Below are 25,318 nucleotides of genomic sequence, written 5' to 3' on the forward strand. Positions count from 1 at the left end.
AGAGTTTTTTGAAGAACCTTTATGAAGCTCATTCAATACAATGACAGTTCATAGTGACCACGGCTGTGAAGCTCTATAAGGCGCAAAAAGCACTAAAAAAGTAGTCCATACAAATCATGCTCTAAAGTCTTTTAAAGCCATACATTAGCTTTGTGTGAGAAACAGACCACAATATATGTTGTTATATTGTTATTCACTGATAATTATCGCATCCAGATTCAAAAATGCTGCATCAACAAACATTAGCATATGGCTTGGAATATAACACATATGGTCATATGGACTACTTTTATTGTGTTTTTTTGTCCTTTTTAGGGGTTGTTGTTGTATGAAAACATTTTACAAAAATGTCCACCTTTATGTTCTTTGGAAAAATATAAGCATAAAGCTTTGGAACATGAGAATGAGTAAATAACAACATCGTTTTCATTTTAACTGCGCCTTTAAATCCGTCCTTAATTAAAAGTGGTCCACATACCCAATATATGAGGGCAATAATACCTGAACACCTATGTCAACATCTGGCAGAAATCAAATCGCTCAATATAGTGGTGGAAACCTGTCATGGGCCGGACAAAACTGCAACTTGTTCACAAAGTTGACCACATTTGCTGTGTTTGGATTCCCTGTAGTCTTAAAGTTACACTGAAGGTTCTTTGTGTGCCTGACGCCAAATGGTTACAAAACACGTAACCAAGCCCAAACATCTGTGGCAACCTTGCATTTATTAGGGTTTCCCTTCCTTACTTTGTTTGGCACTGGTTGCTGGAGAGAAGCAGTTAGCAAAAGATCAACACAGTCATCATTTCCTGGATGCCAAAGGAAATCCCCAGGAAGAAAAAGACTTCAATTTAACTTTATATTTGTATTTTGTAACTGAAATACTGTGATTAACAGACAAACTTCCTTAAACGTTTCTAGAGAAATTAGAAAGAGGATATGAGGACATCCGAGCTCTGAGCTAATTAACTGCCTTTAACGGATTCAGGGATTAAGATGGACATGAGCTGGTGAGTTCACCTCCTATTGTTTAGAGAAGAGGTTGATGTATTCTTAGATGAGTTGCATTCTGGTGCCACAGTAGCTCTTCCTTACATGAACACAGACTTCAATGGATTATTAACATTTAGTACAAGGTGATAATACCATAGTGATATATTTGGCTAATTAATGTCCATCTCCAAGAACTCCAAGAGGTAAAAATCTATGTAAAATTCAAAAGGAAAAATAAGTTGTGTAGTGACTGGTCACCATTTCTCTGAGGTTTTCCACTCTTAAATCAGTGTTTTGCATTCTCTAGTTCACCCTGCTGTGCCTCAAATGCATTTTCAAACACACAAGTATTCCATTTAATCAATTAAGTTGATCAATGAATGTGCATACTACAGGTAGGGAAGGAGGTATGGCCCCAAGTGAAGGAGTCCAAGTACCTCGGGGTCTTGTTCATGAGTTAATGGACAATGGAGCGGGAGGTTGGCCGGAGAATCGGGGCAGTATTGCACTGTTGTCACGAAAAGAGAGCTGAGCCGGAAGGCAAAGCTCTCGATCTACTGGTCAATTTTTGTTCCTACCCTAACCTATGGTCATGAAGGCTGGGTCATGACCGAAAGAACTAGGTCGCGAGTACAAGCGGCCGAAATGGGTTTCCTCAGAAGGGTGGCGGGCTTCTCCCTTAGAGATAGGGTGAGGAGCTCAGTCATCCGTGAGGAGCTCGGAGTAGAGCCGCTGCTCCTTTGCGTCGAAGGGAGTCAGTTGAGGTGGTTTGGGCATCTGGTAAGGATGCCCCCTGGCCGCCTCCCTAGGGAGGTGTTTCAGGCACGTCCAGCTGGGAGGAGGCCTCGGGGAAGACCCAGGATTAGGTGGAGAGATTACATCTCCACACTGGCCTGGGAACGTCTCGGGGTCCCCCAGTCAGAGCTGGTTAATGTGGCTCGGGATAGGGAAGTTTGGGGCCCCCTGCTGGAGCAGCTGCCCCCGCGACCCAACTTTGGATAAGCGGTTGAAGATGGATGGATGGATGGAATTAAGTTGAGGTCATAAAAGCTGCATGTATAGTAATTATGAAAGAATGAGAAATAGTGTTCAGAATTGTTTCAGAAGGAGTATATAATGTCACATTGCAGGACCCAAAAGTATTGCATGTCCACAACTACCCAAACACGATGGCGCTGAATGATTACCTCATTCATGTACCGTGGTATTTCCATTGTACTCCTAGATACTTCAAAAGAATTTCATGGTATTATCATAGTACATTGTCCCAAAAATCATGTCATTACCATGGTACCTTGTCCATTTAGCACTCAAATAAACCACGTCTACAATAGCCAATTCACTTTTTGCCTTTACATAATCTAACACTGAATCTTTTCCTTTTTCCAGTGTATTATGCAACATCTGTGCTATTTTTCCATGAATGCTGGTTAAACATGGAACATGGCTATTAAATGAATGTGCTTGTGTTTTTTGTGGTTAAACTCAAGACTTGTCAGCTGCTGAGGTGTACAGTGTGGCAGGTTTAATTACATAGTGGAAGCTCAGTAGTGCTGCCCTTGTGTGCGTTGGCAGAGGTGCCAGAACCTCCAGGAGTTGCAAGGACACCCAACATATCCTCTAAAACGCCATGAGGGTGAGTAAATGAAAACAGCATTTTTATATTTGGGCAAACTATTCTTAGTTGAGCAGACTGCCTCATTCATTCCAACCATGCTGGATCCCAACCAAAATAAAAGCTACCTTTAAAATGTGATCATCATAATGAACGGATTCCACTGCCGCACAAAGACACCAAGCAATTCACCATTTAAGCCACAAATGTGCTCATACCTTTCAGAGCGAGAGAAATAGCTCAGGTACTGCATGCTCTGGTACAGAGACGGAGAAGGAGGGAGACACTTCCTGTTGAGCATTTGAAAAGAAGAGTGGTAGAAGCTTTATTTTAAACGATGAATCATACCTTTATGTGCAGTTTTGGGGTCTTTGAGTTCCTTCTGTGCCTCCTCTATTTTGTCTGAAACAGAGAGAGAGAGTTTCATTTAGACATGAGATAATCCAAACGAATAAGAAGTAATTAGCGAATATTATGATACAATTTAGTATTTTTAAATATAGCTTCAAAAAGTAAGCACATCTAAGATGAAAGAAGACAATATACTATATCATTATAATGATATATTACCAATACTAGGGATGCATGACATCAGCAACCGTATCAATCAATGTTTACTTTTTTATTATTATTATAATTATACGCATCGGCCTGAATTGAGTTGGTTGATATTGTAAACAAATAATATTTTTAAGAACCGTTCTTATTGTAACAGTTTTACAGGTTACAAATATTTTATACACTTACCATGTTTTCTAGTACATGATTTTTTAATTTAGTTTGAATGTATCTGCTTAATAATAAACACCAGACAAAACAGTATTCATTTATAATATCAGCCATAACATAAAAATAATAATAATCAGCCAAGCATATTTCCATATTAGTGCATCTCTAAATCATCTCAAACTGAATATAAATCAAATAAAATTTAAATAAATAAATGCATAGAAAAATAATTAAATTAAATAGAAAAATAATGTGATCAGGTCAAGTATCTTGTATGGCCTACTGACTGTTAGGGATCGTTCACACAGAACACGTTCTCGCACATAAAAAAATAACAATAATAATTTAAAAGTTGCTTTACTTGCTCCTGCACAAGATACTTAAAAAACAGCGATATGTGGCGCAATATGTCCATCTAGAGCATGTTTACATAGAAAAAAACTATTAAAAATAGCACATAAAAATGCATAAACATGATTTATTATTCACTAAATAAATAAATGGACATGAAATATTGATTTAAGTTATCATTAGTTTATAAATCATCAGTAAATTATACAGTTATACTGCATACTGTCATTGTGCTATAGGCTACAAAACAATTTGACCACAAAATGCTACCATCGACCAATCAGACTCAAATATTCAAGAGACATGTAATAATATAATATAGCCTAAAATATAATCTGGACTCTGTGAAGAATCTATCTTTTCTAGGGTATTGCCCTGAACTGAACCTGCAAAACTTTTCCCCACATCTCACAGGGATAGCAGACATTTCATAATTCATATTATTCTTCACAGTGTGGGAGGGATGAACGCACACTGAGAATATACCCAATATTGGAATGTAATTACAGATTATTATATAAGACCGACAAGCACACACACATACTCGAGAGAGGACATGAACGCCAGCAGAGCAGCCAAAACCAGAACGCACTGGCATGGTGAGTTTCGACCACAAAACCCCATTACAAAGCATGAGTACACACTGGTTTGCTTTCAAAACATATGCCTCGCTGTGTGGTGAAATCCATAACAAGTGTCGGAAAGAATCCTTGCTTGCTGCAGAGCAGTGAAACTCGTGGTAACTGTTCATCACATACTGGATCAGCGTAGCGGGATTGAATAGCAAGAACGGACTGCAGTCTTTCACTGGGTGGAGTTGTGAGAGAGAGGGGGGATGCCCAGTGACTCAGGTCATTTCATGTTATGCCATTATGAGTGGGATGAAGGCACACCCTTGATTAACCCTCTCAATCTCACCCACAACTGCCTCTCTCTCTCTCTGCAAACTCAATCGGTTACATAAACCAATCTTACCAAGTTCCCTTCAACCCACATCCAGCATCCCTCACCACACAAGGCCTGATGAAAACACAGTAACAGGGACAAACAGACATGTATCCATGTAATGCACAACAAAAACTGTTTATTGAAAGAGCAAGATAAACAGCATCAGAACATTTTGTATCAGGAAAGTTTTGCTGAAAATAAAACTAAACCCTGTTAAAAAGGTAAAGCCTAAAACAACCTTTCAACAGCATTAAAAGTGGAACTAAACTGGTACATACACCAAACACTATATCAACATAATTGCGCTAAACATTATTGGCTAATACAGAACAACAACGCCTGCCCACTTTTTCAACCATCTTGATTTCGAAGTATATTTTCCATTCATTTCTTCAATAGGGATGTCAAATTACTTCACAAGCACTCTCTCTAAGCCATGAACCAACTCTGAATCAGCTCTGACCAACTTTGATTACAAGCAAATGTATTTGAAAATCAGACAAAAGTTACAAGACTCTGACTGTGTCTTCATTGAGGGAATTAACAACACCATGAAGCATTTCGAATGACATAACCGAATAAAGACCGTTAAAAAAAGTATATGAACTACCCATTTTAATATTATGTCAAATATTCAGATATATGCAAATATATACGTAGTTTGAGAGTGTAGGGAGAGTGACTTGAATGCATCATTCACAGTGCGTCATGGGAGTGGGCGGTCACTGCAGAGCTTGTTTGGTGTGCTTTGCTGGCCATTATAATCCATTTGGTGGATCGTTCTCCTTCAAGATTCACAATCCTAGTTTAATGGTAGTTCTTTACCAGAAACCACTATTAAACATTATATTTTATTAAAATGAAGATGAAATAACACAGACTGATGGCTTCAGCACAAGCATATACCATTGATTAACAATCTCACGGCAGGGTTGTCTTTAAAGGTTTATTAGTTACCATTAATAATCTAATTGGACCCCATTAATCATAGACAGACAACCAAGTCGAATACAATTCTGCTTTTGAATATCTAGTGCTATTAGAATATTTGCTACCGAAAACCTCCCACAAAAAATCCTTTTGAAGATTTGATTTGAAGCCACAAACCTGACATACTGATATAGGTTTAAAGCTGTGCAAACCTGACCACTGGAAGTTGTGATGCAGCTGGGCAAACTGATTAGAGCTTGCAATTTTGTGTGCAATATATATCAGATGGTCAGTAGATGGACTGCGAGTGGTCATGGGTGTGTTGGCTGAGGCTGAAACTAGTGGACAATAAACAGTGCAAGATTCCCCAATGGAGGTTTCCTTACCATTTTGGCATTAAGACACCTTTATATAAAGGCATCAAAGAAGAGGATAGGTCATCTGAACCATTTAGACAGAGCGAGAGAGAGAGAGAGAGAGAGAGATAAAGGGAGGACCGCATTGGCCAACGTCAGCATGGTCCGTACATCCATGAGAGCTTGCACTTGCTCTATTCTCCAGAGAGCTAATCTAAACCCTAAGGATGGAAACTCCTCTTATTCCCTCTCTAGTGTCTTCCATTACATCACATCACTCTTCACTTGCCTTTAAACCACCTAAGCTGCACTGCATCACAGTCATCACCAATTATAACACCATCACATCACATGTACTATCATTTGGGGATTTCAGGATACGGAGTCAACGTGGCCATTTATAGGCTTGAACCAATCGGGATTCGGTCTAACCACACATCCAGAATTAGTCTTTGTACTCTCACAGTTCTGAGCAATCATATGGATGCCAGGGATCAGATGGCAACCATTACTTAATGAACCACAAATAGAACCCCCTACGCCAACTGTCCGACTATGACTGTCCTAGAATTGCTTGGAAGAGATGGTGTTTAGACTCTACAAAAGTCTTGCTTGTAAACGAGTCATTATTACAATACAGATAAAAACGGAACTCTCAGATAATATCAAAATATTTCGGGGTAAAGCTTGGTGAAAAGGATTTAGATGTAGGTTCCATTCTCTTAACTGTGCACAAACAAACACACAATGGCCTCAAATATAAGACTGTTGTTGATGAGGCCTCTTATAGGAAAAACCTTTCCAAAGTTAATTGTGTTGGGTTTCTGTCCTACCAATGAGATTAACCAACATGAATACATTTACATTTATGCATTTGGCAGACACTTTTATCCAAAGTGACTTACAGTGCACTTATTACAGGGACAATCCCCCCGGAGCAACCTGGAGTTAAGTGTCTTGCTCAAGGACACAATGGTGGTGGCTGTGGGGATCGAACCAGCAACCTTCTGATTACCAGTTATGTGCTTTAGCCCACTATGCCACCACCACTCCCTCATGATTACATTAGAAATTGTCATGCTGCTTCCAAATGTTCATGTACACTGAAATCAACCCCATTCTGCCGAATTACTGACAAACGATATCCCTCATCAGACATTTTTGCATCAATTCAAATGTTTTCACCATTCCCTAAGGTGCTACTGATCTCTGAGACACACCGGAGGTTACGATAAATTTAATTCTAACTCTACTTATGGTTTGGTTTAGGTTTAGGATTGGTTTAGAAGGATTTGGGACATTTGGGAGACTAGCTAAACCATCTTAAACCAGCTACTTTAAGACTACCAGCAACTGTCTTATGCTGGTTTAAGATGGTTTTCAATAGACAAGAGCCTTTTCAACAGGCTTGAGGCCCGGTTTAGTCACAGTGTCAGACTGCAATGCTTCATGTGTAGAGACATGACTCTGGTTTTTTAACCTCAACCACAAAAAACATAAACACCCTGACAGGAAATACACCTCATGACAAAGTGAAAGAAGAACTGAACATTTCAGAAGTAAAACTGTTCGGCACTTGTTGTGCAAAGCACAGCAGTCCAATGAAGATGAAAGAGAATTGAGTAAAAGATTGCAATATGTCAAATTCCACTAAACATCTTAAAAATATTGAATCGCAACCCAAATATTGATACACTATTCTATCACGAGGGCCATGTTGGTTTCCATCCCCATCTCAATCCTTCTCCTATCTTTTCCCTTCTAACCCTCTATCAATCAAACTCTCCCACACACCTTCTTTCCTCCAATATTTCCCTTCCAAGCACAAAATTCAAGACTGTGGACCAAACCAGCTCCAAGCACAGTTGTTAACAATTAGCAAGAAATATTGGTAACACAGCTGCCCCCACAGGGGTGTCAAAAAAGGACAACACCAGGCGGAGAATTCCCCTAATGCTGCCATAACAACTGGGAATTCCTAAGCAACTTGCTTCTTTGAAGGAACACATTTTGTTCACCTTGAATGGTTCAGGAGATTTCATTAGATGTTAGCGTATGTGTGGTAATGACACAGAGTCTAATGAAGATTTAATGTAATCCGAGCTCCGGTTTTAATGGCCGTGGCGATATGAGCAGCAAGGGGATATAAATAACAGTACATGAGTGGGTGGCATTTATGCACATGAACACATTTTAAATGAGAGTTTAACTGAGTGTACCTGTACCAAAGAGTATCATAATTAGAAAGCTTGCTTCATTTCATGAAAAAGAGCTGGCAAAATCCACTTGTTCCAATCTGAATGGCAGATGTGCTGCCATCTTCACACAGATCTTCCACAGATCACTGGAGAAGTGTGAAGAACCCTGCTGCTTCAAATGCTCCACAATCATCCCCTTCCCAAAGAAATCCCAAATCACAGGACTTAATGACTACATAACCGTCACTCTGACGTCTGTAGTCATGAAGTAATATGAGAGACTGGTGTTGTACCACCTGAAGGACATCACTGAGACCTTCCTGGATTGAGCAAACAGGAGTTTACGCAATTTCCAGGAGACAGGGTGCACATGTTTTTTGTGAGGTTTTTGACATTGCGTCTATAAAAGATATTCAAGAGCTGGTAAACACAAGTAAACAAGACATCTTGGAGCTCGCCTGTAGATTGAGTTGTGTTTTAGAGTTAACGTATTCTTCGTTCCTTTCAAAGACAGGTGTGGGATATTCCTACTGGATATCTCCGGCTTTCGAACATACAGCACACTGTTAAACGATGTGCAAATGATCATGTATAAGGAAACAAAATGGTAATGCTAGCATTTGTTATGCAAATGTAGGATTATCAACAGAGAAGTTAATTCACATAAAAAGTTCATTTGCATAAACAGTTTTTTCATTAATTGCATACATCTTCCTAGGTGCCGCCATGTTTGCGTGATGTCATTCAACCTACATCAAAATTCTAGTTATATGACTTTTATATAATCATAAATTACTATTATATAAACAGAGCGAGAGAGAGAGAGAGAGAGAGAGAGAGAGAGAGAGAGAGATTGAAAAATATCTGTAACATGATTTGTCTAAACAAAATAATAGATGAGATATTTTTGGATGACAATCTATTATAACATCCAGTTTTTCTGCGTGTTGCAGATGAAGTCTGCAGTGGTTGCTGCAGTGTTATGCAGCTGTTCGTTTTACACACAACATGTTTTGATCAAATAACAGAGTGGGTGTCAAAAGGTTAAAGTAATTTGCCTGATAGTGTAGGACTTGTTGTGGCATACTCGGGCTGACTGCTTGTAAACCACACACCCACACACACACACACACACACACACACACACAAGAAGAAAGTCAGGACACTTTGCCGGAACCTGATTTTAGGCAACAGTAGATCACTAAATGAGTGTGAAATGTACACACGCTCAACAGACCATGTGTGTTTTTGCCGTGTTGCACGTGGTCAAAGATATGGTCAAACCAGACAGCATCTGCTTTAATGTCCCACTGTGGGAATCACACTGGCTAAAGAATATTATGCAACCTATAAACCTTTATAAACATTTCAAACATGAATTCTGTTTATACATACGTCTGTTTGCATTTTTGTTACAGCTGAAGAGTCACTAAAAGTCACAGTAAGAGAGAAACATGTGGTGTGGAGTGCATGAAGACAGCAACAATGACCAAGGAGGAAATAAAGACATTATTTTAAATTTATTGAGTGGAAAAACAAAAACTTTTCTGTGAAAAGCGTTTAAGAAAGTAACAAAGTAACCTGTAATGTGATTCCTTTCCCCATGAAAATTTCCCCATTTTTGAGTAACTTACCCAACACTCCTTGTTTCAAACATTTGGATTCGTCAGAATAATATGCAGAGCTGTAGGTGCTGCACAAGATCATCCCACATTTTACCCTTTTCATTGGTTTTTGGAATAATATGAATCCTACTTTTATGACTTTGCCGTGACTGGGCAGACCAAGTTTTGTTTATTTTTAAATGTAGGCGATTATGTATTTCGAGTGGCGAATTCTCAGGGCCAGCAAAGCCTTCTCTGCTAGCATAACGTGCCTAATAAATAAATATTTTTTCATCCTGTCAATGTCATTCACCTTTTTTGCCTATGTATTGTTAATCGCTTTCCACAACGAATGAATCTACAAAACGAATAGGGAAAAACAAAAAGTTTATCCAATCAGAATTTATTCCTTGATGTTTACAAGAAAAGTGTGACAACTGTTTCACATTTCTAATGTCATATTGTCGGATTCATGAGCCAATCAGATTGATTTATATGTTCTTGGTGGGTGTAGTCTTTTAGAGTCCTAGCCAAGGCCTTCTAGCTGGCCTTGAGTGACGCAATCACGCTTTAAGTGATGTACGTAATTCGAAAGCGAAGCGCACGAGATCATGATGGAGGCGGCTGTCATCACTGTCGTTATTGCCATTAAGAAAGATATCCTTATAGATTAATCGAGACATTCTGTATGACCGCGTGATCGCTTAATTTATTAAACAGGAAAGTAGGCTGATTTTCACTTCCAGTAAACTGGTAAGTGCTTTTTGCAGTGTTATAGCAACATCAAGAATTTTCAGTGTATGTTAGTGAATATAAATATTCAAACATTTTCCAGGAATTATAGTCCTCCTTGGTAGATTCATATGAAAAATTATGATTTTTGAATGTCAGTTCGAGAGACGTATCCAACTCTTTATTTCATTCTATATTTCACTAGACAATCATGCTGTAGTTAAAATTAGGCTTGCTTGTGCGTTCAGTGTCCTTTCAAGTTTAAAATGCCAATTGGTATTATTAGTTGGCTGCGACGTAATGTATGACATCCATAAGGTGTCTTAATCATTGTGAAACAGTGTTTTCTTAATGGCATTAACTGAACTGAAGGCCTAGGGCCACCACTGTGTATTTCCCCGTTTCGAGCCAGAATGTTGCAAAAGTTTGGAACAAGCCAAGTTTCAATAAACAGTCTTTTAGGACTGCCAAGGAAGTTTTTTTAGTTCAGAAATCAACCGTAAATTTATAGTAAAATGAACTCCACTTTCAAAAAATCAAGGTACATTTGTTTGGGAGCACTCTAACTGGCTAAACAACCTACAACAGAAAACACAAGGCACACTGCTGGATGACAAACAACAGCTGAAGTCAAGGTCTACAATGGTAAAGCGTGTAAATGGCCATCCTCCAGTCCAGAAAGGCCCATAACAAGAGTTCAAAGGGTTAGCGAGAAACGCAGATGGGCCTAAGCCTCCAATCAGCATGCAGGAGACAAGCTAGGAAGCCAATTACCAGAAGCCGAGTCAGTAACCTTCCCCTCCTTATTACTGTCAGAGGCCACACACCGACACAAACAAACATAAACATAAACACACACACTTCACTGGAAGATTCTGCAGTGTCTGAGAGTCACTTACACAATCATCAATCTTTACTAGCTGTATCATAATTTACTGTCCAAATGTTTTTTCACGGTTTTATAATTTGTAACCTTTCCTCCTCATTTCAACTGTATTTGCAAACAGTTCAGTAAACATATTTTCCAATCGCCAAATAGATGCTAGTGCACAAAATTCGTGTTTGCCTTAAGAGGCGACCATGGCAAATGGCAACTTGTGTTGCGTGAGATGAACCTCAACAGACTACTCCCTGTAAAAAATAATGAAAATGAAAATTTTAAAGAGTCAACCACCGCTGAAGCTCACTTTGCATGTGTGCTCCAAAAACCTTTTAAAAGGTTCGTCTTTCTAGGTGTTTACGCCTAATAACAGCAGCACTTTTAGGGAGTAATGATGAGTTATTGTGAGTGTGTGTTGATGATTCTTCAGTCAGTGGTGGAGAACAGCACACTATTGATAAGGAGTATTATTCTGAGCCTGAGGATGTTCTTAATAATGCATGGCAATAAAAAGATGTCTGGAATCAAAAAGAGGGAGAGAGACGGAGAAGGAGAGAGACATAAAAAGAAATGGTTTCAAATGCAGAGCCAATGGAAGTGTGCTGGGTGAATGGGGTCAAGAGTGATTTTACCATCCCTTTTCATCTCTCTGGATGTGTACTGTTCTAGCAGGGTGGGTAGGGGAGTGCCAATAATCATCTCAGCTGTACAAACTATCCTTTGAAGTCTTCTTTTGTCTGATTTCATGGCTGAACCAAACCAGTCAGTTATAGAAGGGCAGAGGACAGACTTAATGACTGCTGAGTAGAACTGTATCAGAAGCACCTGTGGCAGGTTGAGCTTCCTCAGCTGACGAAGGAAGTACAACCTCAACTGGGCCTTTTTTCAAAATTGAGTCTATGTGGGTCTCCCACTTCAGGTTCTGTGAAACAGTAGTGCCCATGACTCCACTGCTGCCACAGCGCTGTTCAGAATGGAGTGCAGGGTTAATGTTGGGGTGTTCCTCCTAAAATCCACTACCATCTCCACTGTTTTGAGCATGTTCAGCTGCAGCTTGTTTTGACTGCACCAGACGGACATCTGTTCAACTTCTGTATGCAGACTCATCATCATCTTGGATGAGACCGATGACTGTAGGGTTGTCTGCAAAATTCAGGAGATTAACAGAGGGGTCCTTGGCATTGCAGTCATTTGTGTACAGGGAGAAGAGTAGTGGGGAGAGCACACATCCATGGGTCGCACCAGTGCTGATTGTACATGTGCTGGAGGTGAATTTCCTCATTCTCACTAGCTGCTGCCTGTCTGTCAAAAAGCTAGAGATCCACTGACAGATAGAGGCAGGAACAGAGAGCTGGGTTAATTTAGTCCATAAAGTGTGGGGTTGATGGTGTTAAAAGCCAAACTGAAGTCAACAAATGACAGACGTCAGAGTGACAGGTATGTAGTCATTAAGTCCTGTGATTTGGGATTTATTTGGGACGGGGATGATTGTGGATCATTTGAAGCAGCAGGGTACTTCACACTTCTCCAGTGATCTGTGGAATATCTGTGTGAAGATGGGAGCCAGCTAGTCAGAACAGGATTTTAGACAAGTGGGTGAAACACTGTATTGGCTCTGTGCTTTTCTTGTCTTCTGTTTCCGGAAGACCCGGCACACATCCTCTTCACAGATCTTAAGTGCAGGTTGAGTAGCAGGAGAGGGGAGGAGGGTGGTTGCAAGAGGTGTACATGTTTGTGTTATGTAAAGGTTGGAGCGGGTGTGGGGTGTGTGACTGAGCTTTTCAAATCTACAGTAAAACACATTCAGGTCATCAGCCAGTTGTTGATTCCTACAGTGTTGGGGGACAGTGTCTTGTAATTGGTAACGTCTTTCAGGCCTCTCTACAGTGATGCAGATTCGTTAGCTGAGAACTGTTTTTACAGCTTTTCAGAATAGCTTCTTTTAGACATTCCAATCTTCTTTGCCAGTCTGTTTTTGACCTGATTGTAAAAGATTTTATCCCCACTTCTGTAAGCATTCTCTTCGGCCTGATGAAGCTGCCTGAGTTTTGCTATAAACCATGGCCTGATGAAGCTGCCTGAGTTTTGTTATAAACCATGGTTTGTCTTTGTTGTATTTTAAATAAGTAGGAATGCACATATCCTCACAGAAACTGATATATGTCACAGTACCCGTGAGCTCGTCCAGGTCTGTGTCTGCAGCCTCAAAAACATTACAATCAGTGCAGTCAAAACAGGCTTGTAGTTCCAGCTCTGCTTCATTGGTCCATATTTGTACAGTGCTTACTACAGGTTTAGCTGATTTTAGTTTCTTCCGGTTTCTACAGCTGGAAGCCCGGCAGATGTAATGTGCGAAATATAATTTGTACATTTTACTATTAAGTGTAATTGAGCATGTAAAGTATTACGGCTTTGGAACAACATGAGCATGAGCAAATGACAGAATTCTAAATTGTGGGTGAACTAATTGTTTACTAGGCTCTTAAAACAATTATAAGAACAAAATGTGTGTGCAATGGTGATGGCATTTCTAAAGGTGCAAAGGAAAATTAATCAACTCACTAATGGATCATGACCTGAACGGTCCACCCACACTGGTTAAGATATCCTGTGCATCAAATCACTCTTGTTTACTTGTAACAGTGTGCAAATCACCTTATATTTCTTACCCAACAAGAACAATTTCAAATCAGTAATATTTGTTTTCTGCTCCTCAAACACACACACACACACACACACACACACACACACACACACACACACACACACACACACACACACGTGGTGCGAGACTGCCCCCACAGGAACTGGTGGGTGGATGCAGCAATAGACAGAGCTGGTGCTGATGGTGAAGTCTGCGTGGGCACGTTGGTGAAAAATGTATCCAGTACATCTCCAGGACAAACACGCACACGGCCTCCTTGACTACAGTTATATTTGTTCTTCTATAATCTAAGAACACACACAGTGTGACCATCAGATAGCAAAGCTCATGATATTTAACTAAATTTGTACTTTTTCTTAAGAAAATGTGACATGCAAAACTAATTCAACACAAGCTGCATGCTGAATTTTAACACTATAGGCGTTTTGAGCAAAGCCATAACCTCAAGTGTAAGCAAAAGTGATGCTTGCCTTAGTAATGAGACACATATAATAATAATAATAATAATAATAATAATAATAACAAGTATGCCTAATAATAAATAAATAAATAAATAAATAATAGTAATAATAAAATAGTATTAAAATAAATAATAATAATACTTAGTATTTTTACATACTTTAATTCTCATCATTAACAACAATAATAGTAATAATAATAAAACAATTATTAATATTAATATTAATTACAATTATTTGTGTATTTTATTATAATTATTATTATTATTAGGCATAACAAATATTAGTTATCATTTCTTAGGCCTATTAGTTATTATGTATATGCCATAATAAACACAAAAAATAATTGTACATAATAATAATGATACAAAATTAATTAAATTACTTTTGATAATTATTACATTATATATTTAAGAATAAAAAACAACAGCAACAATTATTAATTTAAACTATTATTTTATGTATTTATTATTACTATAATTATCATTATTAAATTACAATTATTTGTTAGTTATTATGAACAATAATGAGCCATAATATGAGAAAATAATCATAATATGTTTTATTATTATATCACATGTTTTAAGAATCAACAACAAAAAATATAATACATTTATTAATATTTATAATAATTAATATTTGTTATTATTACTTGTTATGCACATTCATTATTATGATCATTTCTTAGGCCTTTATTTAGTTATTATGTTAAAGTATTAGCTATTATGGAATAATGAGCAATAATACAATTATTTATTAAGGTAAAATAATTGTGTGTTTTCAAAAGACTTTGATAATATCACTAATATTTTTTTCATACAGCCTGAATATGAATAAATCTTTCGCTCTGTCATTGCTTGGAGGATAGATGACTCAGCTTCATGCTGACATTTTTCACACCAATTCCCTCCATAAATTTCCCTGTGAATGTCAATGAACGTTTCATTGTTTTCTCTCTCTCTCTCTCTCTCTCTCTCTCTCTCTCTCTCTCTCTCACACACACACACACACACACACACACACACACACAAATCTCATTCACAGGTAGTTCAGCCATTGATGAATAATTAAACCTGAGAGAATTGTTGTGTTAAATAATTAATGAACACTAATGCTAAACAGTCTAACAGAAGGACCGAAGAAGAGGCTGGAGTCACTTTTATGCATTGTGCATCTTTACGCACACACAGACAGGTCTTTAAACTTGCATATGAGGATACATACTACAGATGATGGTTTGTGTGTTGCATGTCTCAAATCAATTCTGAAAAGTTTGCCATTGCTCTTGTGCAAGAAATCATCACGCCACTGGAGACGGGAAGCCTCGGCCGTCGAGCGTCTTTGCGCAAAGCGCCCTCAAAGTTTTCACCTCCCAAAAAAGAGGAAACGAAACAAACCAGTGCATAAGAGCCTCACACCACTGAGTTCCCATATAAAGGACTGTTTTTAAAGAAATAGAGAAGAGGGACGAAGCTGAACTTCTATAAAATAATGTTCCAAAGGTCCATACTACAATACATTTACAAAGCAAATATCTGCACCAAAATCCCAAAATTCAACAAGGAACATTTTTGCATTAGCAATGTCCTGCTGAGACCCAGCAAAAACTGTTTTAAGTCCCTTAAAAGTGTGTGTTCAGTGAGTAAATCTAAAAGTGTTTGGTGCACAAGAACAATATTACATAGATATTAAAATATTAAGAATACTGTATTTTATCATTTTGGCCTGTTCTCATTTTGACTGTTAATACTGCAATATTTTATTATTATTATTTTCATCATCATCATCATCATCATCATTATTATTATTATATTCCTACTGTATATATATATATATATATATATATATATATATATGATCAAATTGTTCACATTATAAAATAAAATTATTTAAAAAAAAAAGCGGGATGTCTTAGCTGAAATCAACACATCAATATTGAATCCATTTACTTTTCCAGTACATATTTGTAGTCTTATTGTGCACATTTCATGAGTCCATGTTATTACAAACCATCAGTTTTGGTTGATGTCCATCCACTCCTGATGAATATAAGTCCAAGCCTACATTTATCTTGTTGAATCCCATTTCACTATGAAATCATTTTATTTTATCATTTATTTGATATATATATATACATACATACATACATATACATACACACACACACACACACACACACATTATATCTTCTGCCAAACCCACAAAAAGGAAAACAAACTTAACAGAAGTGTTTTAAAACTGTATCTGGTGGAAACGTATTCATATGATAATAAATATTTTCTAAATAAATCTGGTTTGTAATTAAGAATATCACTAATGCAACCCTTTGATAAGTTTAAGAATAAAAAGAAAGAGAGAGACTAAAGGTTGACAAACCTGTTCTCTTTGGCCACAGCTGACATGTCTGAATGTGTGAAATTTCAGTGAAGTTAGTATTTATTTCCTCATTGTGTCACGATAATAAAATGTATCAAGAGCGATCTGGAACAGTGTGCATCTGTGTGTGTGTCTGTCTGTTTACAGTTCGGGCAGCCGTCTGTCTGACTGACAGCAGAATAGCTGTTCCCTGTCACCTCCCATAACGTCACATTCACTCATTGCACTTTGGCACTTATAGCAGGCAGCACACGCACAAGCGCACACACACACACACACACACACACACACACACACACGAGCACACTCACTCACGCACTCACTCACACACACACACACACAACCACAGCCATGTCTCTGTTCAGTGAGGACACGATGTTCACCATTTCTTTTTGTCCTGTGCTAATATTTTGAACATGATGTTCTGTGTTTGTGTTAAAACACATTTCCCACCAAATTCTCATTATGGTGAAATATCCTGACGTTTTACTTTTAAGTTTTTTGTCATTCCAATTTTTCCCAATGCTGACTCCCATTAGATTCTCCTTACTTTGTATTTAACCCATGGATGTTAAAAAAGACACACATATGTGGCCAGTTGTTGTAATATAATGATTTTATTTATATCAGCATACATGAAAGGAAATATATCAAAGTACCATGATGCATTAATTCTGTAAATAATTAAAAGTACAGAGTACAAATTAATTCAGAAATCATAACGTTCGCATTAAAGTCACAAAATGTAGTTTTTTTTTTTTGCCTTACGTTTATGAGGAAAATCATAATTGGTTTTAAAGGAATGTTCTGGGTTCAATACAAGTTATGCTGAATCGACAACATTTGTAGCATAATGCTGATTACCCCAAAATACAAAACAAACAAAAAATTAATCTTTCGCAAAAGCAAAAATCACGGTTACGGTAAGACACTTGCAGTGGAAGTGAAAGGTGCCCACAAATGAAAAATACACACGGTTTCAAAAACCACAAGTAAACATGAACCCTTGTGATGTGTTCGTTTTATATTTACATTTATGCATTTGGCAGACGCTTTTATCCAAAGCGACTTACAGTGCACTTATTACAGGGACAATCCCCCCGGAGCAACCTGGAGTTAAGTGCCTTGCTCAAGGACACAATGGTGGTGGCTGTGGGGATCGAACCAGCAACCTTCTGATTACCAGTTATGTGCTTTAGTCCACTACCCCACCACCATTTTATCCGAATACATTTTGTGTTCCCAGTCAAAAATGTTTGGCCCACTAAGATGGTTTATAAATCTCTCATATTATCACAAGATATTGCATTAGATCTTTTTATCAACTTCTTTTTTAGTAATTATGTACTCAATTTTAAACATATTTTGAATATATATATATATATATATATATTTATTTCAATTGATAGAAGGATTAATTGTACTGAGTTATACCAGTCCAATTTGGGGCACTCCCTGCACATAATAAATGAATAATGACTAGCTTGATCTGAACAAAATAGGTGTCATTATAAAGGTTAGACTCTGGGCTTTATAATGCATATAGCTGATCCTACCAGTTCATAAATAATGCTTTTTAATTTGCTGACATACAAGAACTGTTTCGTTCTCATCATTTGCAAAACTGTTATCACAACAATTATATTCTTGCCATAGTTGGTAGTTGGCAAAACCATAAATAGATGAGATAGCCATGTGTTATATACAGGGTTTTTCTACAAAACTCTTCATGGAAAACACTAACAAGCGTTGCACTCGGTGGATTTTCATTTGTAACTGCAAATCTCGGCAATAATAATTAAAATAATTTAGTTGTCAAATAGTCGCTTGATGTCATTTAACGTAACTTGAGATCATATAAAACTATAATGATGACACGCGAGACGAGAGGAGCGCTGCAGCTCGTGTCTGATAGAAACAGCGTGGCGATATATCTTTATTTCGCAGAAGAGACCCAATCTGAGCAGAAGTCGAGACCGGGACACACTTAAAGTTTCGCCGGCTGATATGTACTCGAACACGGAGACGCTCGTCTCTCACCCCCGCTGTCTGCAGCTCACAATGCGTTGCATCATTGATGAGATCATCATGATAAGATCAATCTTATGTGAAAAATATCACTAAAATGACAACAACAATAAAATGTGTGTGTGTGTGTGTGTGTGTGTGTGTGTGTGTGTGTGTGTGTGTGTGTGTGTGTGTGTGTGTGTGTGTGTGTGTGTGTGTATATATTTTAGGTTTTGGATCTAGATTGACAAATGCTTATCAAGTATACTCTTATGGCTAAAAATATCAACAGTTTTCATTGACTAAAACTACATTCAAATGCCCTGATTTTTTCAAATAAAACTTGAATAAAAAATAATAAATAAAAATAGGATAAGTTTGACTGAATATGATAAAAACTAAAAAGGACATTTGACACAGGATTAAGACTAAATAAAAAAAAAACAGCTGATGAAACTAACACTAGTATTCAGTTGCCAGGTTATTAGGAGTGTATTAACGCAAAGCCAACATTTTTTGATCAGTATGGTACCAACTCCACCTCGTTTTGAGCCAGGAAAAACCCTGTATATATCATTGGAAAGTTCTCAGTTAGTAAAATACAATGAGCGAATGTTTTTCCTCAGAGGCCAAACTGCAGTGAGTATTAGCGGATGAAATCCCCCCTGACACTTATAAATATAATAAACAAGAGTGGCTTTTTTCCTTATTAATTCCTGAAACATACATATAACATAGATAATGACATATAACTTACAGTAGACTCTCCAGATTCAAACGAGTTCAAATGCAACATAATATGACAAGTTGATCTTGAAATATTCATCAGAATAGAAAGATGATGCACATAGGGGTGCTCAACACAACATTATGGGATAGAATCTGTAGTTTGTACAGTGTAAAAATAATTGTCTATGGAGAGTCCTCATAAGGATAACCCCACCAATGTGTGTGTGTGTGTGTGTGTGTGTGTGTGTGTGTGTGTGTGTGTGTGTGTTTCCTCTATATACACTCTTGCTTCCCTAGTTAAACCAACCACACCCTTTACTCCACAAAACAGGAGGCATTTGTATAAATGTAACAGCGCACCGCAGGCATTCTCCCAAACAGTCTCACACACACACACACACACACGCGCGCACAGTCACGCGGTGTCTCTGTGAAGTGAGCGGGGAATCCCTGTCAAGGCAGGCCAAGCCGTTCCTGACCAAACAAACAGATGATATCATGATTAACGCTCTGGCTCAGTGTGGGCGATCCTGTTCTATTCTGCCTCTAGCGATCCCACACAATCACTATTTTATGAATTCCTCTCTCATGAACTTCTGCTCTTTTAGCTTTCTCTCTCTCTGGCGGGTTTAACCCTCTAAGCCCTGGGCCGATCCTACTGCGGGGAATTCTCATGACTAAAATACTAATCATCATTAGGATTTTAATGAAAACGTTATTTAAAAGATTAATTCGACAGATGACTCCCAGTCACTCCCACTTGAAAAGGACTGGAGGGTCATATTTCACTCCAAAATCACAAGTGGTGACATGAAGTTATACATATGAATTAAATCAAAGTTAAGCTCAGTCGACAGCATTTCTGGCATAACTGATTACCAAAAAAAAAAAAAAAAAAATTCTACTTGTCCTTCCAAAAAGCAAATATTGCATTTACAGAAAGACAGAACATAAACATTAAAATATACACTGTTTCAAAAGTTTGAATTTTTTATATTTACTGCGTGTCACTAAAACACAAGCAGTTCGGCTTTCTTAGGCTGCATTTCCACTGGGGCGGACAAAATCCACTCAAAGGCACTCGCAGCGCTAGGAGAGAGTCGCTCCGCACCACTGCCAATCCTACGATCCACCTTGCAAGCATGACGCTCGGCTTTCATAGGAATGAATTGAAACCGCTCTCAGCTTCGCTCACAACGCGCCAGTGGTAACATAGGGTCAGACTGGATGAACTTGCTAATGCAAGCTGCCTTGCTAACAATTAGGTTACGTCGGACACCGGATTGATTCCATCCGCACCGCAAGACTTCATGACATCGGTTGCGTCCTCTCATCGTCTCTAGTGAAGAGCGCGACAGAACAACAGTGATGTGGACAACAGCTCTGATCTTTCTGTGATGTAATCTTGAATATTGTTCTCTAGCACCAAACATGCCTCATTTCTGCCCTGTCCCGCTCCGCACGCGTTGCCTCTTTTCCCTGCATGTGTGTCGACATGAAGCGCCGTATGAGTTAACGTGGTTTCAAAGCACCTTTTAGACCAAAACGTTTGTCCCTTCTAAATGTATCTTTATTAATCAGCATGTTATGAGCCTTTAATAATAAACAAATCCAATAAACAAATTGATTTCGGTTCTAATTTTGTGAACATTAATTAGATGTCTGGATTGGATAAGGAAAGACTGAAATGACTAGTTGGTAGACTAGTCTCTCACTTTAATGAAAATATACAAATGTTTTTACATTTTCTAAAAAACATTTTCAAAATTTTTCCTCGGGACACCCCTGAACCCACATTCAGCATCAATCCACAGTCACAAGGGCTTCTATTCCCCATACTTGGGTATCTGAATCTGCTGTCACTATGCTTCAGAACAAACAGATGATCTTTTAACATTCATTTTCAATTGATAAACGCTTTGGCCGTCTCTGGACCCCCTGTGCAGTTTTGTAGAGACTATTTTGACTGTTTAGAATTCATTTTTCTTATTTTCTTCCATCAACTTTGAAATAATAAAAAAGAAAGTGCAATGTGTAAATGTATATCATGATAAATATAGATATCAAACAATATGAAAAAGATTATCGTGATAACAATTTTGGCCATATCGCCCAGCCCTGTTGTCATGACAACAAAGTTTTAAAATTTTGTAAAGTAAGCGATTTTGTCACAATGAAACATGTTAACATGAATAAAGTTCCCATCTTATGGGTATCTACCAGACTGCTCAATAGCTTCTTCCCCCAGCCTGTGAGAGCCCTCAATACCAATAACCCCCTAAAGCACCTTTAATTATTACTACAATTATTTAATCATTAAAATAGTCACACTGAAAAAAAACAACACTAAAATGGTCTTAAAATAGGCTTCAGTTTCTTATACATTTCTTTCTTTTGAGATTGGGGTGAAATATGACCACGAAATATGCTTTTGAAAATGTCTGTGAGGTTCAACCAGGAACTTTCTGATTGAAAGATAAAAGATAAAAAACAACCACTCCAGTGACACAAAATCTCATCTTTCCAGAGCCTTCGTGAACGGTATTCTGCGCTGGACAGAACTGCTGAAAATTCACAATGCCTGCCAAAGGAACAATGTGTCACTTCAATCAGTGCATCATTTGGAAAAGGACACAACCTAATCTGAGATCTAAATAGTCATGATAACAAGATTGCAGATTGTAATTTGGTTTGGGAAACAAGAAACTCAGCCACGATTGTGCTGGAAATTTTTTTGCATGCATGTGCACGTTTATAAACTCATAAAAACAAAGATTACAGTTAGAAAAGGTTTTTACGACCAGATACCATAGCAGAAACTTTCAGTTAGAAAACTTGAGAACCCTATAAAGCTAAAAAGGTTATTCTCTCAACTTAAAGTCCTTCAAAGAACCATTGAAGAACTCTTATTTTTTTAAGAGTTCATATACATATAAATATCATTACTTTTTAAAACACACAAGTGTATTTTATCAACATGTGACTGAATTTAAAGTCAAGTGCGAAAATAAAAAAACACTTGGAAATCCCCCGTGTTCTCATTTTGTAAGCTGCTAATGTTTTATATCAGGGGAATTTTGGCAGTTCAACCAAAGACCCTCATTGGTTAGTTAAAAATCCTGTAAAAGTCACATAGGCGTTAGGTAGTCACTGTTAGACGTTGTGAACCAACACCTTAAATGTCACGAAATAAAAGGCCTTCATAAACTTATATCAAACTTGTACGATTATAGATGTAATGCATTTGTTGAAGTGACTGTGGTTTAGAAAAATTATGAACACTAGTAATAATGATTCTTGCCTTGGCAAGCGAAATTGCAATGTCCATAGAGCTTCATAAAAGTTTGATAAAGCAGAAATGACCAAAAAAAGATACATTTCATTTTGTGCACCAACATCAACACACCTGTTTTACACTCTGAATCCCTTTTAAAGTAAATCAAGATCTCTCTCACTCACACATACTCTCTGCATCAGTCTCTTTGCATATGAATCTGATCCCGATCTGAATGTGACAAAAGGACAGTTTGAATAATAAGAAACAGGCCTCACGTTGGAGGCACAAAACTCTATTCCGTCACAGATTCCTTTCAAAGCTGCTCGGCGAGAGGATCGTAGAATTCGTCTTGAATGCAGCGGTCATTGCGACTGTATCACACCAACACAAAAGCACATTCAATTCTGTCCCTTTATGCTGCTGAGGGGTTTGGTTTTTTCAACCGTTCTTACAGCAAAGCAAAAGAATCCAGCCCTCATCAAAAATTAATATTACCGTATGAAAGGAAGAAAAGGGCAATGCATTCTTTTGAGAGCTGGGGTGCCATTTACGTAAACTGAATGTCTTTTGACCATGAATGCACATACAATGGCTTTCACTACAGAATCCTTTTCAATTTTATTTTATGATTTTGGCTTTTACCGCTTTTATTGACAAACAGTAGAATGGGATCTAAGCACGATGTAGGCTGGAATTGAACCTAAAGCCCCTTTTCCACCATTGGGTTGAACGGTTCTAAGCATGGTACGGAACGGTTGCAGTAGCACTCCCAATTGAGCACGGTACGACACGATTATAAACCGTTCTCGGCCTGGAATCTTTGACACAGTTAGCCAACCGTGCTCAACCGTGATAAACCGTGCTGGTAGAATGGCTTTAGCACGTGGTGCCTCGTCTAGTGTATCTTCATGATATTATTATGATGGTTTAACTAGTTTTGTAGCCTACATTTATTTTTCTACACGCCTTTTTCATCTAGCTCATTTAAATTCAAATGACATCAATATATTCTCATATACTATTATCACGTACCCGTCACCAAGACACATTTCTTGGATGTGTAAGTATACTTGGAAATAAAGCTCATTTGGATCCTGATCATATAATACTCTCCTTTTTAGCTAGTCTGGGAACTTGAACTTTTCTGCATGTTTGTCTCCGGTGGTAAACACAAGCCATCAGCATATTGTTGTAAACCTTTTTCACTTTAACCTAGTTTGTGCGGCATGGTCCGTGTCTTAGCTGTTGGTTAGCAGAGTAAAACCAGGGAAAACAGCAGTCGTAAAAACTGGAATATGCGATCATTCTCCAGAGCATGCCGCACTCTCTCCAATGATTACCTCTCACCGGCATCGCCAAAAGACGATCTGTTACATACCACAGTGGAAAAAAGTACCTTAACGTGCTGGCCCAGATTGGCATGAAACGGTATGAGAACCGTTCGGCCCGATGGTGGATAAGCAGCTTATGTCACCCGTATGAACACTCGCACAAACCAATAAACCACGGCTCCAACAAAGATTCAAATGTTCCAGAGAATCAAGTACACAGCCACAGCCCATTCCCTTTGTTCACAGAAGAAATACTGATTTTCAAATGTTGGGGAGTAGCAACACTTCAAATTTAAAACCAATTTTCAGTAGCAAAAACACGATAGTCTCATGTCTTTTTCTGGAAAAACATAAACATTACGGTTCATCACTTTCACTTATTTGTTCAAGTTTTATGCATTCAGCCTCTTTGAAATTCATTCATTCAAAATCCCTTGCTGTTTTTGAAACAGAGATAAACTGCTCTGATTAAATAATGAAATACAATGTCAGCTATAAAACTAATATATTTTTATATACAGATATTACTGAATAGCATTAATGTAGTTGGCTTCTTTTTAGTGTAACTAAAAAGCTAGCTCATTATTTAAACTTTTTGTTAGTAGTTTGTACTGCAGCTAGAAAAGCTTGTAGTTAGCTACTTTTTGTTAGTAGCTTGTGATGTAGCTATAAAACAAGCTTTTAGTTAGCTACTATTTGTTAGTAGCTTGTGATGTAGCTATAAAACTAGCTTTTAGTTAGCTACTTTTTGTTAGTAGCTTGTGATGAAGCTATAAAACTAGCTTTTAGATAGCTACTATTTGTTAGCTTGTGATGAAGCTATAAAACTAGCTTTTAGTTAGCTACTATTTGTTAGTAGCTTGTGATGTAGCTATAAAACTAGCTTTTAGTTAGCTACTTTTTGTTAGTAGCTTGTGATGTGGCTATACAACTAGCTTTTAGTTAGCTACTATTTGTTAGTAGGCCTAGCTTGTGATGTAGCTATAAAACTAGTTTTTAGTTAGCTACTATTTGTTAGTAGCTTGTGATGAAGCTATAAAACTAGCTTTTATTTAGCTACTATTTGTTAGTAGCTTGTGATGTAGCTATAAAACTAGCTTTTAGTTAGCTACTATTTGTTAGCTTGTGATGTAGCTATA

At 37.8% G+C, this 25,318-nt stretch overlaps 1 protein-coding gene across 2 annotated transcripts in view; it reads right to left on the reverse strand.

The window, feature by feature from the left end:
- The window catches only part of LOC127650185 (zinc finger protein 40-like), an 82,778-nt gene that overhangs the window by 16,303 nt on the left and 41,157 nt on the right, over positions 1 to 25,318 (reverse strand). For both annotated transcript variants that reach the window (XM_052135438.1, XM_052135437.1), the window contains exon 3: positions 2,957 to 3,010. In XM_052135438.1, coding sequence (XP_051991398.1) covers positions 2,957 to 3,010 — 54 coding nt within the window. The remainder of the gene's footprint in view (positions 1 to 2,956; positions 3,011 to 25,318) is intronic.

The sequence above is a fragment of the Xyrauchen texanus genome, chromosome 10 (genome assembly GCF_025860055.1).
Source record: "Xyrauchen texanus isolate HMW12.3.18 chromosome 10, RBS_HiC_50CHRs, whole genome shotgun sequence".
Taxonomy (NCBI): Eukaryota; Metazoa; Chordata; class Actinopteri; order Cypriniformes; family Catostomidae; genus Xyrauchen; species Xyrauchen texanus.